Genomic DNA, 15138 nt, shown 5'->3' with positions numbered 1-15138 from the left:
CCACACCAAATCCCCTTCTTCCAACTCCTCCCCTGCCTGCCTGTGGCGGTCAGCCTGAGTCTTTTGCGTTGCCTTAGCTTCCAACAGTAAGCGACGGGCAACATCATGCAATGCAGCCATTTCCGAAGAGCGGTACACAGGGTCCGAAGAGACCACATTGGTCGACGGCGCCACACCTCCCCGTGGGTGAAAACCATAAGTTAGCTCAAATGGCGTATGCTGACTAGACGTGTGCACCGCATTGTTGTAAGCAAATTCCGCCACCGGTAACCACTTTACCCAAGCCGTGGGTTGATCTAAACAAAAACAACGCAGATACTGCTCTAAGAGCCCATTAACCCGTTCCGACTGTCCATCCGTTTGCGGATGGAAAGCTGAAGACACGTTTAACTTAGTCCCCAAACACTCATGGAAATGTTTCCAAAAGCGTGACACAAATTGCGGAGCCCTATCTGAAATAATCACCTCGGGTGCTCCGTGCAAACGATAGATGTGCTTTGTAAATAGTAAGGCCAACGTAGGGGCCGCCGGAATGGTTGAACAAGGAATAAAATGAGCCAGTTTACTAAATAAATCCACCACCACCCAAATACAAGTATAACCCCCAGACTTAGGCAAATCTGAAATAAAATCCATGGAAATGATTTGCCATGGCCTCTCCGGAACAGGTAAAGACGATAACAACCCTCTAGGGCGCCCAACAGGCGTCTTACTCTGCTGACAAACGGCGCAGCTGTCACAAAAGCGCAGAATGTCTTGCCGCATCTTTGGCCACCAGTAGCTCCTGGTGATAAGCTGTACGGTCTTGAACCTGCCAAAGTGCCCAGCCATGGGTTCGTCATGGTGGGCTCTAATCACCTCCAACCTGAGGGTCCCTACTGGTACGTAAACCTGCCCCCTACGCACCAATACCCCGTCTTGATCCTGGAGATGCGGTAGTATGGTACGGTTACCTGCAGAGAGCAGCATCAGTTGCTCCTGAGTCCACACATCATCCTTCTGAGCCTCAAGGATCTGGTCATGTAACCCAAGCTCATTATCTACAACACACAGAGAGGCAGTAGGCAAGATGGTCTGACATACTACCTGCTCATTGGTCTTAAATTCCGGCTTGCGGGATAAAGCATCGGCCCGCAAGTTTGCCTTCCCCTCCACGAACTGCACCTTGAAGTTAAACCTGGAGAAAAACAAAGCCCAGCGGATTTGACGCTGGTTTAACTTCTTTGCTGTTTGCAAGTGCTCTAAGTTCTTGTGATCAGATCTGACCACGATCTGGTGCCGTGCCCCTTCAAGCCAGTGCCGCCACACCTCAAACGCCACCTTAATCGCCAACAACTCCTTCTCCCATATGGTATAGTTCTGCTCGAAGGGTGTTAGTTGCCGCGAGTAAAATCCACAGGGACGCAAGGTCCCTGAGGAATCCTTCTGAGACAATACAGCCCCCAACGCGTAGCTAGAAGCGTCCGCTTCTACCACGAACGGTCTGTCAACATCAGGATGGGTTAGTATGTTGTCCGATTGAAAACTAGACTTTAGTTGTAGAAACGCCTCGTGAGCTTCCCGCCCCCACACAAATGGCTGTTTCTTGCGCAGAAGCTGCGTCAAAGGTACCGTGAGCTTTGCAAAATTCGGAATAAACTCCCGGTAGTAATTAGCGAAACCCAAGAACCTTTGTACATCCTTCTTAGTCTTCAGCTCCTGCCATGAGTTGACGGCGTCAACCTTATGTGGGTCCATTTTAAGTTCCCTACCTGATACTACATGACCTAGGAACTCCACTTCAGGCACATGAAAGACGCACTTGGAAGCCTTGGCGAAAAGCCCATTAGCCCGCAGTCGGTGCAGAACCTGCTTGACATGTTGACGATGTTCTTTCTCGTCCTTAGAAAAAATCAAGATATCATCCAAATAAATCACTAAAAATTGATCAATTAGGTCCCTGAACACATCGTTCATGAACCTCTGGAATACCGCAGGAGCATTACAAAGCCCAAAAGGCATGACTCGGAACTCGTGGCATCCGAAACACGTGTTAAATGCCGTCTTCCATTCATCCCCTTCCCGTATACGGATTAAGTTATAGGCCCCCCGCAGGTCAAGCTTGGTAAAGACCTTAGCCCCTTGCACCCTTGATAACAGTTCCGAGATTAAAGGGAGCGGGTACCTATCCCGAATGGTGTATTTGTTTAGGATCCGATAGTCACAGACCAGCCTAAGTTCCCCAGTCTTTTTGGCTACAAAGAATACTGGTGCCGCAGTTGGAGAACTAGATGGGCGAATAAACCCCTTGGCTAAATTTTCATCTAGAAACTCCCGCAAAGCTTGCCTTTCCGGTACAGTCAAGGCATACAGCCTCCCTGCTGGCAGTTTCGCACCTTCTGCCAACTTGATGGCGCAATCATATGGCCTGTGCGGTGGTAATTTGTCCGCTTCTCTTTTACAAAATACATCCGAGAACTCCCCATACTCAGCAGGCACTCCCTCCATATCAGAATGAGTAACATTTAGAGTGCAACAATCCTGCCTCTTTAAGATCACTTTACGTGTTGCCCAATCTACTTGTGGGTTTACTACAGCTAGCCAATCCATCCCCAGGATCACATCATATCTAGGCAAGCTCGTAATATCCCACACAAACGTTCCCGTTACTCCCTGCACCTCCCACGTTACTGCTGAGGTTTCATGGTTAACCACCCCAGTCTCCAGCAGTCTCCCATCTGCTCCTTCCACCCACACGTCGCATGCCTTGCGCACTCTAGGAATGCCATGCTTCTTAGCAAACTCAATATCTACATAGGAGACCGTAGCTCCTGAGTCCAGCAGTGCCAAAGTAGAAACAAGTTCCCTTCCCCCAACAGATAATGTAATGGGTACGAAAACATGCTTCCTCCCCTCAGTTGACTGCTTGAGGAGCCCTAGTGCGTTGGACTCACGTCGCACTAGGGCTGGCCTTTTCCCGAAAGCTGGGAAGGTTTCACATTACAATTTTTGGCAAAATGCCCAGCATTCCCACAGTACAAACACAAGCCCAGCTGCCTCCTACGGCTCTTTTCCTCTGTAGACAGCTTTTTAAAGACCCCAAGCTCCATGGGCTCTTCCCCCATCACCACAGGTGCCCTGGTTACATGCATGGGTGGCGCACACATTGCTTTTGAGTGTTTACGAGCCTCGAACCTTGCGTCTAAACGCAGCACCTTAGCTACTAAGGCGTCCCAGCTTTCAGCCGGCTCCAAGCGTGCTAATTCATCCTGGAGCATATCACTTAACCCGGCAGTAAATAAAAGCATGAATGCATTTTCCCCCCAATCCAGCTGGTGGCGATACAGGTTAAACTTATTTAAGTAATCCAAAACAGTCCCCTTTCCCTGTTTCAACCGATACAGAGCCCACCCAGCGTTCTCCGTGCGGAGAGGATCCCCAAAAGTATCAGTTAACAACTTTTTGAAATTATTCAAATTGTCCTTGACTGGGTCATTTCCCAAAATTAAATTAGTGGCCCATTGTCCTGCGGGACCGGTCAACAAACTCAAAATAAAGGCCACCTTGCTAGTGTCTGTAGGAAAAGCATGAGCACTGAGCTGAGAAAAATAAAGCTCCACTTGTGCCAAAAAGGTTGGCAACTTGCACCTGGTTCCGTCAAAGCGTTCAGGAGTCAAAACATGTCCTTTCACAGCCTGAGCTGTTTGGCTAACGGTAAAAGCCGTTTGCAATTGGTCTACTTTGGCCCGTAACTCATCCATCGTCTTCCTGACGGGTTTATTGCTGCAATAAACCTTTTATGGGCGTTGGGCAATCTGTCAAGGACAGAACGCCACAAGATTCAAAGTAACAGAGTTTATTAGATTACAGAACTCAAAAATGCCCGTAAAACACAAGGGCCAGGCAGTTTTTGCCTTTAGGAGCAAAAAGGGGCAAAAGTAAATGTTCAAAAGATAAACCGGATTAAACCGGAGTTTAATCCGGGTAAAAACAAACTGCTTGCGTCAGCCTGGGTATAAACGAAACGAAAGCCAAGGAACAAAAGATACAAAGAATGCAACTAATTGGCAGCAGATTCCTCTCTGCTGCCAACACTGTGCTTAGAGTAACTTGCGTCGCTCCCCCACACACACAGCAGACAGGATCTTCAACACGAGTAAATCAGCCAAGGATTGTAGCAGTTGAGTAGACCAGTTCCGTTCCGTAGATCAAAGCCAGAAGCAGACGTTTGTAGTTTTTCCAAGTCCAAGAAGGGGGGAAGACAAGCCGTGGTCAGTTCAGTCCGAGTTCTCAAAGCAGGAGATGGCGTCCGTCAAGAAGACGACGGAGGGTCAAGCTAATAAGAGTAAGCACAGGTTTGCACAAACAAATGCCCACACAATCCCTCCCGCCGTCTGACCCTGGATTCCAATCAACTTACGTCACAGCACAGGAAAGCACACAAGTCTTCAGGGAAGCGTCCCACACACACACGGATCCCAAGCGTTTGCCCAGATTACCTTGCCCAACGCAATTTGCAATTGCTCCCAAGCCCCATTTTATGCCAGTTACAAATCTTCATCACTGTCAGGTGTCCTCCTTAACCCGGGCGTTTCCTCATCACTTTCCTCGTCAGAGCTGGAACACCTCTGACTACGCCCAACAGCATCTCCAGCTGTGGATCCCGTCCCATCCCTCCAGCTAAACCATGGGTCTAATCCTGAAGGTCCCCATTCATCTTCTGTCCCATCATGGCCAGTGGCACCCACTTCCTCCCTTACCCGAGTCCAATCCATCTCATCCTCCTCTGAGCTAACCAGCCCCTCCTCCATTCTCTCCGTAAACCCTTCGAAAGACTCCTCGTCAGAAGGTGCTGCAAATATGTCTCGCAGTCTTTTTCTCTCTCGCTCCTCGAGAGTATCTGACTCTCGAGGAGTCTTACGCCCACGCCTGTCAGTAACAGAGCCATGAGGCTCAATCATAACAGGATGAATAGTCTAGAATTCCTCACCTAGTATCTAGTTTTCTATGTAAAAGGTTTGTTTTATTGGGTGGAAAAGTCATGAAGAATAATCTAGAATTTTTCACATGGAGACTAGTCTAGAATTCCACACCTAGCATCTAGTTTTCTAATCAAATAATTGTTTCATTGGGTAGGAAAGTCAGGGTTCAATGATGCTCAATCTACAATCCAAATTTGTATATTGGGATCACTGTTAAAACTAGGGCAGAAAGAATATTTGGAACTGGCTATTTATATACAGGGATCTGCACATACACAAAATTAATCAGAGCATCAGAACAGCAATTTGGGCTCTGCAATTATCAGCTCTCTAAACTCTAGAGAGGGATGTTTTCAATATAACCAGGATTATTCCACAGCAAGCAAGCAGGGATAGAGGCCCAAGAAGCTAGAGTGAGAAATGTGGGTTGAAATCTGCTTCACTGACTAGACTGAATCAGCAATCAAAAAGAGAATTACATCCCCAATGCATTCTTTCTCCACAGAGACGTTTCTCTTTGGAGAGAAAAAAGATTTTGTGTAGGCACGCATCAGCAAAATGGCATTTAGGAGCAAATCAAAAGCGATGATTGACTGATCTGTGCCTTAAGCCAAATTCTAGAATGAGACTTTCTGTTTCCAGGGAGTACGATTGGGTGAGAAATAGAAGGAGAACCAAAGGAAATGGAGCAAGAATATTTCTTTATTTAATTCATGTGAGAGCACGCAGCAGCCCTGAAATAAATTTGTGCCGCTGCTGCATACGTTATAATGTAAAGCATGACACAATTTCAGACAGTGAAGTCCTTCCAGGGTTTAATAGGACTTTACATTTGTATATTAATAATCACCACAAAGAATGATGAAATAATTAGTCAGTGGAAAGGATGTCACATTTATTTGATATGCTTCTTGCAGTTCAAGCCCTCAGGAAAGCTCAAGCTATTCAACAAGGGAAGCTTATTTATTGGATTTATATTCCTGATCTTCTCTCCCTAAAAAAAATGGAACTCATGGTAGCGAAAATATAACCCATTTTCTCTCTCTTGCTACACAAACATTTCAGGGTAAGGAATGGAATAGAAAATGGAGATAATTCATAGACATGAACAGATTAACAATCCTGATTTTCACTAGTTCCTATAAATTCCCATTGGACAAAGTCAACAGGCTACAGCATGGGGCAAAACCATGCAAAGGCTAAGGCTTTCAGGGTTGTTGTGTGTTTTCCAGGCTGTATGGCCATGTTCCAGAAGTATTCTCTCCTGAAGTTTTGCCCACATCTATGGCAGGCATCCTCAGAGGTTGTGAGGTATGTGGAGAAACCAAGCAAGGAAGGTCCAGAGTGGAGGAAAGAACTCTTGTCTGTTTGGAGGCCAGTGTGAATGTTGTAATTAATCATCTTGATTAGCATTAAATGGCTCTTAACTCATATTCTGGGTTATAAGAGTCACTAAAATATTTTGATAAAATTAAAAGCAATCCACCAGATATTAAAATTCTTTAGCAGCCAATTTAAGCTGCAAGGCTTGGTTATATTCATCATTCCCATATTATTCCTGGTTATCAGGTTCTCTTCTGCATCTAGGAATGCTAAGGCTTTCCTTTCCTTCATAGGTCAGTGGGTCATGAAGCAGGTTATCTTTGATGGCTGCCATAATCATGTAACCTGTTTCAAGTCAGCTCATATAAGCTGCTCATTCCTACGGAGACCTGTACTTGAGGATACTGTCCATCTATTTCAGGTACTGGTATTCTATGTATCTGACCACTGGCAGAGGTGGGAATGTGCCTTATGGTGGTAGCTTAAGGATTAGGTTGGGGTTTGGGTGAGATACTCTGAAGGGGCACGCTTGATCTTCGAAACTGTTCTGTCTCCATTTGGGCACAATTATTAGAGCAGGTGTTGGACTAGGATTCTGGGAGACCATGGTTTCAAATCCTCCTCAGCCAGGAGAACCCATAGGCAGGGAGGAAGAGCAAGCTCTAGAAGCTGGCAGTGATGCCCCTGTTCAAGTCTCATCCTTGGCAAGTGCTCAACCAGTCCAGGCATTGGCACCAACCTTGGGTCTCCAAAAAATGTAATGTTTCCAAGATGTGGTTCAGATCTTTGACAAGATATCTCAAAAAAGGAGGATGTCAAAAGGGGTGTGCCAGAAAGACAGGCAATAAAAAGATGTCAGAACACAGGGGAAAGGCATATGCAGAAAAAGGCTAGACATGTTCACTTTTGCTCCAGTTCTATCCAATTTTCCCCCAACATTCACTACTGGAATCCCTTTCCCACATTCAATGAAAATGACATACAGATGTTGAAAAAACAGAATCACAGAGTTGGAAGGGGCCCCATTGACCATTGGGTCCAACTTTCTTCTTACTGCAGGAACTCCATCTGAAGCATTCCCTCCAAGGAGCTGTCCAGCCTCTTTTGGACAGCATCTAGAGTAAGAGACCCCATCACCCCTCTAGGTCCCGTTGCTTAAATGTTTTCACTGTCAAGACGCCCTTCTAGCATTCAATCAAATTCTATCATACTGTAAATTAAAACCATTAGACCTCGTTCCATCTCTGGGGCAGCAGAGAACAAGCCTGCACACCTCTTTCATAACAATCCTTTATAGCAGGCATTGGCAAACTTTGGCCTTCCAGGTGTTTTGGACTTCAACTCCCACAATTCCTAACAGCCTACCAGCTATTAGGAATTGTGGGAGTTGAAGTCCAAAACATTTGGAGGGCCAAAGTTTGTCCATGCCTGCTTTATAGACATTTAAAGAAGGCAATCATGCCGCCCTTAGTCTTCCTTTCACCAGGATAAAAATGTCAAACTCTCTCAACTTTTCTTCATATGTTCTGTTCTCTAAGTTTGTTTTCATCCTTCTTACTCCAACTTGTCTATATTTTTCTTCATTTGAATCAAATCATCATACATGTTATATTGTATATGGGAAAGAGCTATGTCTCAGCGAGAGAATTTTCCTTTGCCTCAAACAATGTCCCTGGTTCAATTCTGCAATATCTCTAGACTGGGCTTCTACAGGGGTGTTGCTTTGGATGAACAAAATGATGGGCCCCCAAAAATTATTCTGACCCTGCAATGAATTTGGCTCCATCAAACTTATTCTACATCCACAGTCCTCAAATTTATAGCATTGCTGTAACTTCAAACTTCAGTTGGCATTGGGAAATACATGAGTGAAATATATATATATGAAGAAGAATTCATATTTGAAGGAGCAGTGCCCTCTTCCCATCCCACCCTTGTAATGACTCCCCAAGGCTAGACAAAAAAATCAGCCTGAAACCCCAGAGAGAGAGAGAGTGCCATTGCCAGTCAGTGCCAGCAGTAGTGGACTAGATGGACTAACTTGAGAAAAGTATGTTCTGAAGGTTCTCAAGTGCTATTGCCAATGTTAAGTATTCCTATAACAGCACTTGAGCCACTCAAACATTCCAGAAATAAAGCGGAAACTGAAGAGTGAGCTCAATTTCTAGTTATTTTTGCAACAATAAACCCTGCCGACAACCCTGTGCCTCTTGAAATAACATATACAAAAGGGAATCAGAAGATGAAGGAACAGAAAAGAGAGACGTGGTACTTCTCGCACATTTCCCTTTTGTCCATTGGTAAGTGGCCAAAACAAAGCCAGTATAGTATAATGGTTTGACAATTGGACAAGGACACTGGGAGACCAAGATTTGAATCAATGTTCAACCATGGAAACCCAGTGAATGATCTTGAACAAGTCACATCCTTTCAGAAACAGAGGAAGGTAATGTCAAACCACCTCTGAACAAATCTTGCCATGGAAACCCCATAATAGGTTCACCATATGTCAGAAATGACTTGAAGGCACACACACAACAACAATAACATGGTACTGGCAATTTGCTGGCAGAATACATATTCTGTATACACAGTGGCTTAACCGGAGGCAGTTTAGAGATCCTTCACACTTCTTTCTGCATGGTACTTACTAAATGACTTGCTACTGAAAAGAAGACAGAAAGCATGTGTTCTGCTCCTGTGTCTCTACAAGTCGTTGTATGTTGCAGACCAAATCAGTCTTCAAGGGAGCAGTGGAAGGTAATTTTAGGACCCAAAGAGTTTAATAAGCTAAATTATGAAGAGCAAGCCCCGGTGGCAAAGTGCGTTAAAGCACTGAGCTGGAGACCGAAAGGGTCCCAGGTTCAAACCCCGGGAGCGGCCGCTGTTAGCTCCAGCTCCTGCCAACCTAGCAGTTCGAAAACATGCAAATGTGAGTAGATCAATAGGTACCGCTCTGGCGGAAAGTTAACGGCGCTCCATGCAGTCATGCTGGCCACATGACCTTAGAGGTGTCTACGAACAAGGCCGGCTCTTCGGCTTAGAAATGGAGATGAGCCCCAACCCCCAGAGTCAGACATGACTGGACTTAACGTCAGGGGAAACCTTTACCTTTACCTATCAATATACCAATGCTATTGATATAACAAAAAAATCTCAGTCTACTGCGGCAATATAATGTTGGACATATCCAACACACTACAGTAGAGTCTCACTTATTCAACACTCGTTTATCCAACGTTCTGGATTATCCAATGCATTTTTGTAGATAATGTTTTCAATACATCATGATATTTTGGTACTAAATTCGTAAATACAGTAATTACTACATAGCATTACCATGTATTGAACTACCTTTTTTGTCAAATTTGTTGTATAACATGCTTAATTTGTAAAATCATAACCTAATTTGATGTTTAATAGGCTTTTTCTTAATCCATCCTTATTATCCAACATATTCGCTTATCCAATGTTCTGCCGGCCTGTTTATGTTGGATAAGTGAGACTCTACTGTATTTGGATTTAACTGTATATTTATTCAGGCAATTTGGAATTAAGAATAACATCTGCCATTTTTCTTAACTTTGGTCTTCAAATCACATGGACAGAGGCTCGCCAAATGATAAAATACAATTCTCATCAATGGAAAATGGAGTCCAACATTTATAGGGCCATAAGTCTGCTAGCCCTGATTATGGTAAGATATGTTTCATAAAAGCACCAGATTCTGTCTTATCTTGAAAGCTAAGTAGGGTGAGCCCTGCTTAGTACTTGGATGACAGACTACCAATGAATGCCAGGTGCTGAAGGCTCTATTTTAGAGGAAAGAACTGGCAAAACCATTTCTGAGTATCCCTTTCCTCAGGAACCCCCTCTAAAATTAATGAGGTGGCTATAGCTGAACAGGCAACTTGAGGGCACATACACACATACATCATTGTCAATCCTAATGACCAGACAGGTCAGAGGAAGAACTGTTTAAAGCTACAGACACTACTGTCGCTGCTGCCCGTTTTTAGTCAAAATGTATTTAACTGCTTGTCTTCTCTTTATCTTTATCAGTTTTATACTTATTTAGCAATGTTTTTGACATGAAATAAAACCAGACAGATCCTCCATAGGTATTATTAAAAGGGTAGTAAATATGTTTGGAAGACAACCCATGCAAGCTCATTTTGATATAAGACAAGCTTCTCTCCCTTCCTTGACACCTGTTTCAAAATGCCAAGAATTTTTAGAATTGAAACGCTCCATGAAGTTTATTTGAGGTGCAAGATCAACTTCCCGGTATTGTGCCAGCTTCCTAAGTAGCTTTGGCAGCTAAGCTCCACCATAATCCAGTACCAATGAACAACCTGTAACAAAAGGTAACCCAGGACGAAGTACTGTTGAGTGCTAAGCATGTTAAAGCACCGCCAGTTTCAGGAGGAGAAATGCACAGGTCCCTTTTGATACTAAATCCCTTGGAGCACGATGATCTTCATGTTCTTGTACTAGCAAAGAACATCACAATGTTGTTTGCGAGGCATGGATCGCAACCTCTCCCACAACAGTCAAGATGACTTGTTAAAGGATTAGACACAGAATCAATGTGTTTTGCTTGCAATTGCGCTTAACTACCTATGGTGGACACTGAACTTCAGTTTTTTTTACTGTCTCTTAACTTGGGTGATTTGAAAGAACATGCATGAACATGTAAATAAAGAACAACACTCAGAAAACAGGGGAATTCCAGTCAAGAAATAATCAAGGCCAGTTAACACCTCTCAACAAAGGATTCCCCCAAGCAGGAAGCAGCCAGGCTTTGAAGTTACAAGGCTATTCGGTGCTAATCAAGCTGGCCAATTGAAACATTCACACTTGCCTCAGGCAGATAAGAGTTCTTTCTCCCACCCTGAATATTATTACATGGGTATATACCCCACTTGCCTAGTTTCCAACAGACCTCACAACCTTGAGGATGCCTGCCATAGATGTGGATGAAATGTCAGGAGAGAATGCTTCTGGAACATGGCCATACATGTCCCCTGAGGGGTGAGAAGGGCGGGGTAGAAATGATGTAATAAATAATAAATAATAAACAAATACATCCCGGACAACTCACAGCAACCCAGTGATTCCGGCCATGAAAGCCTTTGACAACACAATACACAAAACATTGGCTTAGGTGCATCTCCACCAGGTATGGGCAAACTTTGGCCCTCCAGGTGTTTTGCACTTCAACTCCCACAATTCCTAACAGCCCATCGGCCCACTACAACCTCTACAACAGCCGGTAGGCTGTTAGGAATTGTGGGAGTTGAAGTCCAAAACACCTGGAGGGCCAAAGTTTGCCCAAGCCTGCTTTAGCATCCCCATATGTTGTAAATGAGTTGAAGGCAGAGAAACTCCTTAGCGATTCTAAAGCAAAGCTGGAAGCCTGGCACTGGCAAATCAGAGGGAAGGGAGGGACTCAGTGGGAAGCAGGCCCGATGAAAGAAAAACAAATCTTGGGTATTGTTTAAGCATTAACCCATCAATTACTCATCAGTGACATCTCCCCACCTCTTCCATTATTTCCAGATGGGAAAAGGGGAAAGTGGGAGGGAGGAGAAGAGGTGACAGAATTTGGATGGCACATCCCCTTGCTTGCTTTGTCTTTCTCTCTCTGGGTGCATCTACACTGTAGAATGAATGCACCTTGACACTATTTCAACAGCTATGGAATGATGGGATGCATCATTTTCCAAGCTCTTTCGCTTTCTCTGCCAAAGATTGCTGGTGCCTGACCAAACTATACATCCCAGGATTCCATAGTATTGAGTCATGGCTGTTAAAGTGGAGTCAAACTGCATTCATTCCAAACTATACATCCCAGGGTTCCATAGTATTGAGTCATGGCTGTTAAAGTGTAGTCAAACGGCATTCATTCTACAATGTAGATGCACCTTCTGACTTCTCCTCTTGAGAAAGGAGCATTGCAAACTTGAACTCAATGCAACACCTGCCTTATTTTTCCATACCTATGGTTCCCAATCTTTGCGTCTCCAGGTGTTTTGGACTTCAACTCCCAGAAATCCCAGCCAGCTTACCAGCTTAGGAACTGAAGGAGCTGAAGCCCAAAACACCTGGAGGCCCAAAGATTGGGAACCACTGTTCCATATGAAGTTTAAGGTGGGTTTACAATAGATTTCTTTTTTAAACCCAGATTTATAGACTTCCCTTTCATCCATATATGAAATATCTGATGACAGAATCATCCCATGCATGACAGAGACACCTGACATCAATGATAGCAGAGCAATTGATGAACCAACCTGGACACAGCATATTATTTGAGAACACAGAAATGCTGGACTATTCTCACAACCACCGTGTCAGACTACACAGAGAAGACATTGGAATCTACAAGCATGTGGACAATTTCAACAGAAAGGAGGAAACCATGAAAATGAACAAAATCTGGTTACCAGTATTTTAAAACACTTAAAAATAAGACAGTAAATAAAGAGCAACACTCAGAGGAATTCCAGACAAGAAACAATCAAGGCCAGCTAACACCTTCCAACAAAGGATGCTCCCAGACAGGAGGCAGCCAGGCTTTGAATCTGCAAGGCCATTAAATGCTAATCAAGCTGGCCAATCAAGCTATGGTGGAGGCTCCTTCTTTGGAGGCTTTAAAGCAGAGGCTGGATGATCATCTGTCGGGGGTGCTTTGAATGCAATTTTCCTGCTTCTTGGCAGGAGGTTGGACTGGATGGCCCATGTGGTCTCTTCCAACTCTATCATTCTATAATTGCAACATTCACACCTGCCTCAAACAGACAAGAGTTCCTTCTCCCAACCTGGACTTTCCACAGATATATAAACCCCAGTTGCCTAGTTTCTAACAGACCTCACAACCTGTGGGGATGCCTGCCATAGATGTGGATGAAACATTAGGAGAGAATGCTTCTGGAACATGCCCAAAAGACTAACAGCAACCCAGTGATTCTGGCCATGAAAGCCTTCGATAACACATTGCTGAATACCTTTCATCATCACAACTATCACCATCGGGGACCTTTAAGACAACCAGCAGAGGGGGGAGATCTGTCACCACGCTATGTAACGTGTCCCCCCACCCAACCTAAATGTGCAGAGAAATACAAAAGATAATAATGCACAACGCACGGCCCTTTCCATGGAGGGCTTCTGACTTCTTTGATTTATGCTCTTTAAATGCAACCTTCCTGCTTGCGGCTTGCTTTCTGCAATGCACCCCTGAGCGTTGCAAGCATTATCCTTGCAAGGGATGGGGATAAAGCAGCAAGCGAGGCGTAAGATTATGCCCATCTCCCCCTTTGATCCTTGAGAGAGAGAGAGAAAGAGAGAGAGATCTTGCCATCATCTGAACACCTTTGCTTTGTTCCTCCTCCTCCTTCCTCCAAGGTCCATCCATCCTGCTTTCCAACATCCTTTGCAGATCAGGAGCAGAATTAAAGCCTCCTCTTCCTTTTCCTCCTTCCAACCCTTGCAAGACTTCTTCCCCACCATATAGAATATAGGCACACACACACACACACACACACACATATATACACACACATCATATATATAAACACCATATACACACACACACAATATATATATATACACACACACACACACACATATATATATAGACCATATATATATATATATATATATATATATATATATATATATATACACACACACACACACTGAGAGAGAGAAGGATACGTAGGTATATATAGATGAATAGATATAGATATGGATATAATGAGATGATGAGATGGCACAAAAGGCAAGGCTCTCGATGACAACATTACCTTCTGGATAGTTTGCTGGGTGACCTCTCCTTTGCCTCTGGGGCGAGCCGAAGCAAAGGCAACCGACATGATGGTGGGATGCTCTCCCTCCCTGTTGGTTGGTTGGTTTCCTCCTTATCCGTATTCCTCCTTTCCCTGTCAATACAACGGCGCCGTGCGGTGGGGATATTGTTATGCTCTCCCTCAGCCTCCGCCGCAGTGCATGAGGAGGGGAGTCCGCGCAGTTGGTACGTTCCGCGCCTCGCCAGCAGCGCCCGGCTCCGCTCTCGGCTCCCGCCCGCCCCCCTCCTCCGCGCCCTCCCTTCACCTGGGCGCCCCCCCGCTCCCCAAGGAGGCGCGCGAGGCAGCCGAGAGCCACCTGCGCCGCCCGGCCCCGCCCCCTCCGCCTCCCCCCCTCTCCCCCGGCACATGGTGCAGCCCAGACCCTGGCTCTCCCGTCGCAAGCGAATCGCATCTCTCCCCGCCTTGTGCCAATAGTAGCGCCTCGTTGCGCCAACTGCGTAAAGGGAAGGAGGAGGAAGCACCGGCCCCGCTACGCCAATTGCGTGGGGGTGGCAGGTGGAGAGAGAGGCGGGACCATCGCCATCCCCGTCCTCTGCGCAAAGTCGCTCAGCTCTCCTCAGCTGCGCCGTTAGCGCAACGCCACTCATCGCCCCATTAGTGTCGCTCAACTATCAGCTGCGCCACTAGCGCAATGCCGCTCAATTTTCCTCAGACGCGCCATTAGCTTAAAGTCACTCATCACTATTAGCATCAGTCAACTCTCGGAGCCTCCGGTGGCCTAGGGGATAAAAGCCTCGTGACTTGAAGGCTGCCAGGTTCGAATCCCACCCGGGGAGAGCGCGGATGAGCTCCCTCTTTCAGCTCCAGCTCCATGCGGGGACATGAGAGAAGCCTCCCACAAAACATCAAAACATCCGGCGTCCACTGGGCAACGTCCTTGCAGACGGCCAATTCTCTCACTCCAGAAGCAACTCCGGTTGCTCCTGACACGAAAAGAAAAGTCAACTCTCAGCTGCGCCATTAGCGCAACGTCGCTCTAC

At 45.4% G+C, this 15138-nt stretch overlaps 1 protein-coding gene across 1 annotated transcript in view; it reads right to left on the bottom strand.

Annotated features, from left to right (window-relative positions):
• ss18l1 (SS18L1 subunit of BAF chromatin remodeling complex) overlaps positions 1–14455 on the bottom strand; it is a 42629-nt gene extending 28174 nt beyond the window's left edge. The window contains exon 1 of the mRNA XM_003220672.4: positions 14096–14455. Coding sequence (XP_003220720.2) covers positions 14096–14164 — 69 coding nt within the window. The 5' untranslated portion in view covers positions 14165–14455. The remainder of the gene's footprint in view (positions 1–14095) is intronic.
• Positions 14456–15138: the final 683 nt, after the last annotated feature.

The sequence above is a fragment of the Anolis carolinensis genome, chromosome 4, assembly GCF_035594765.1.
Source record: "Anolis carolinensis isolate JA03-04 chromosome 4, rAnoCar3.1.pri, whole genome shotgun sequence".
Lineage (NCBI taxonomy): Eukaryota > Metazoa > Chordata > Lepidosauria > Squamata > Dactyloidae > Anolis > Anolis carolinensis.
The sequence above is the reverse complement of the archived record's forward strand: the minus strand, read 5'-3'. Positions and strand labels throughout refer to the sequence as shown.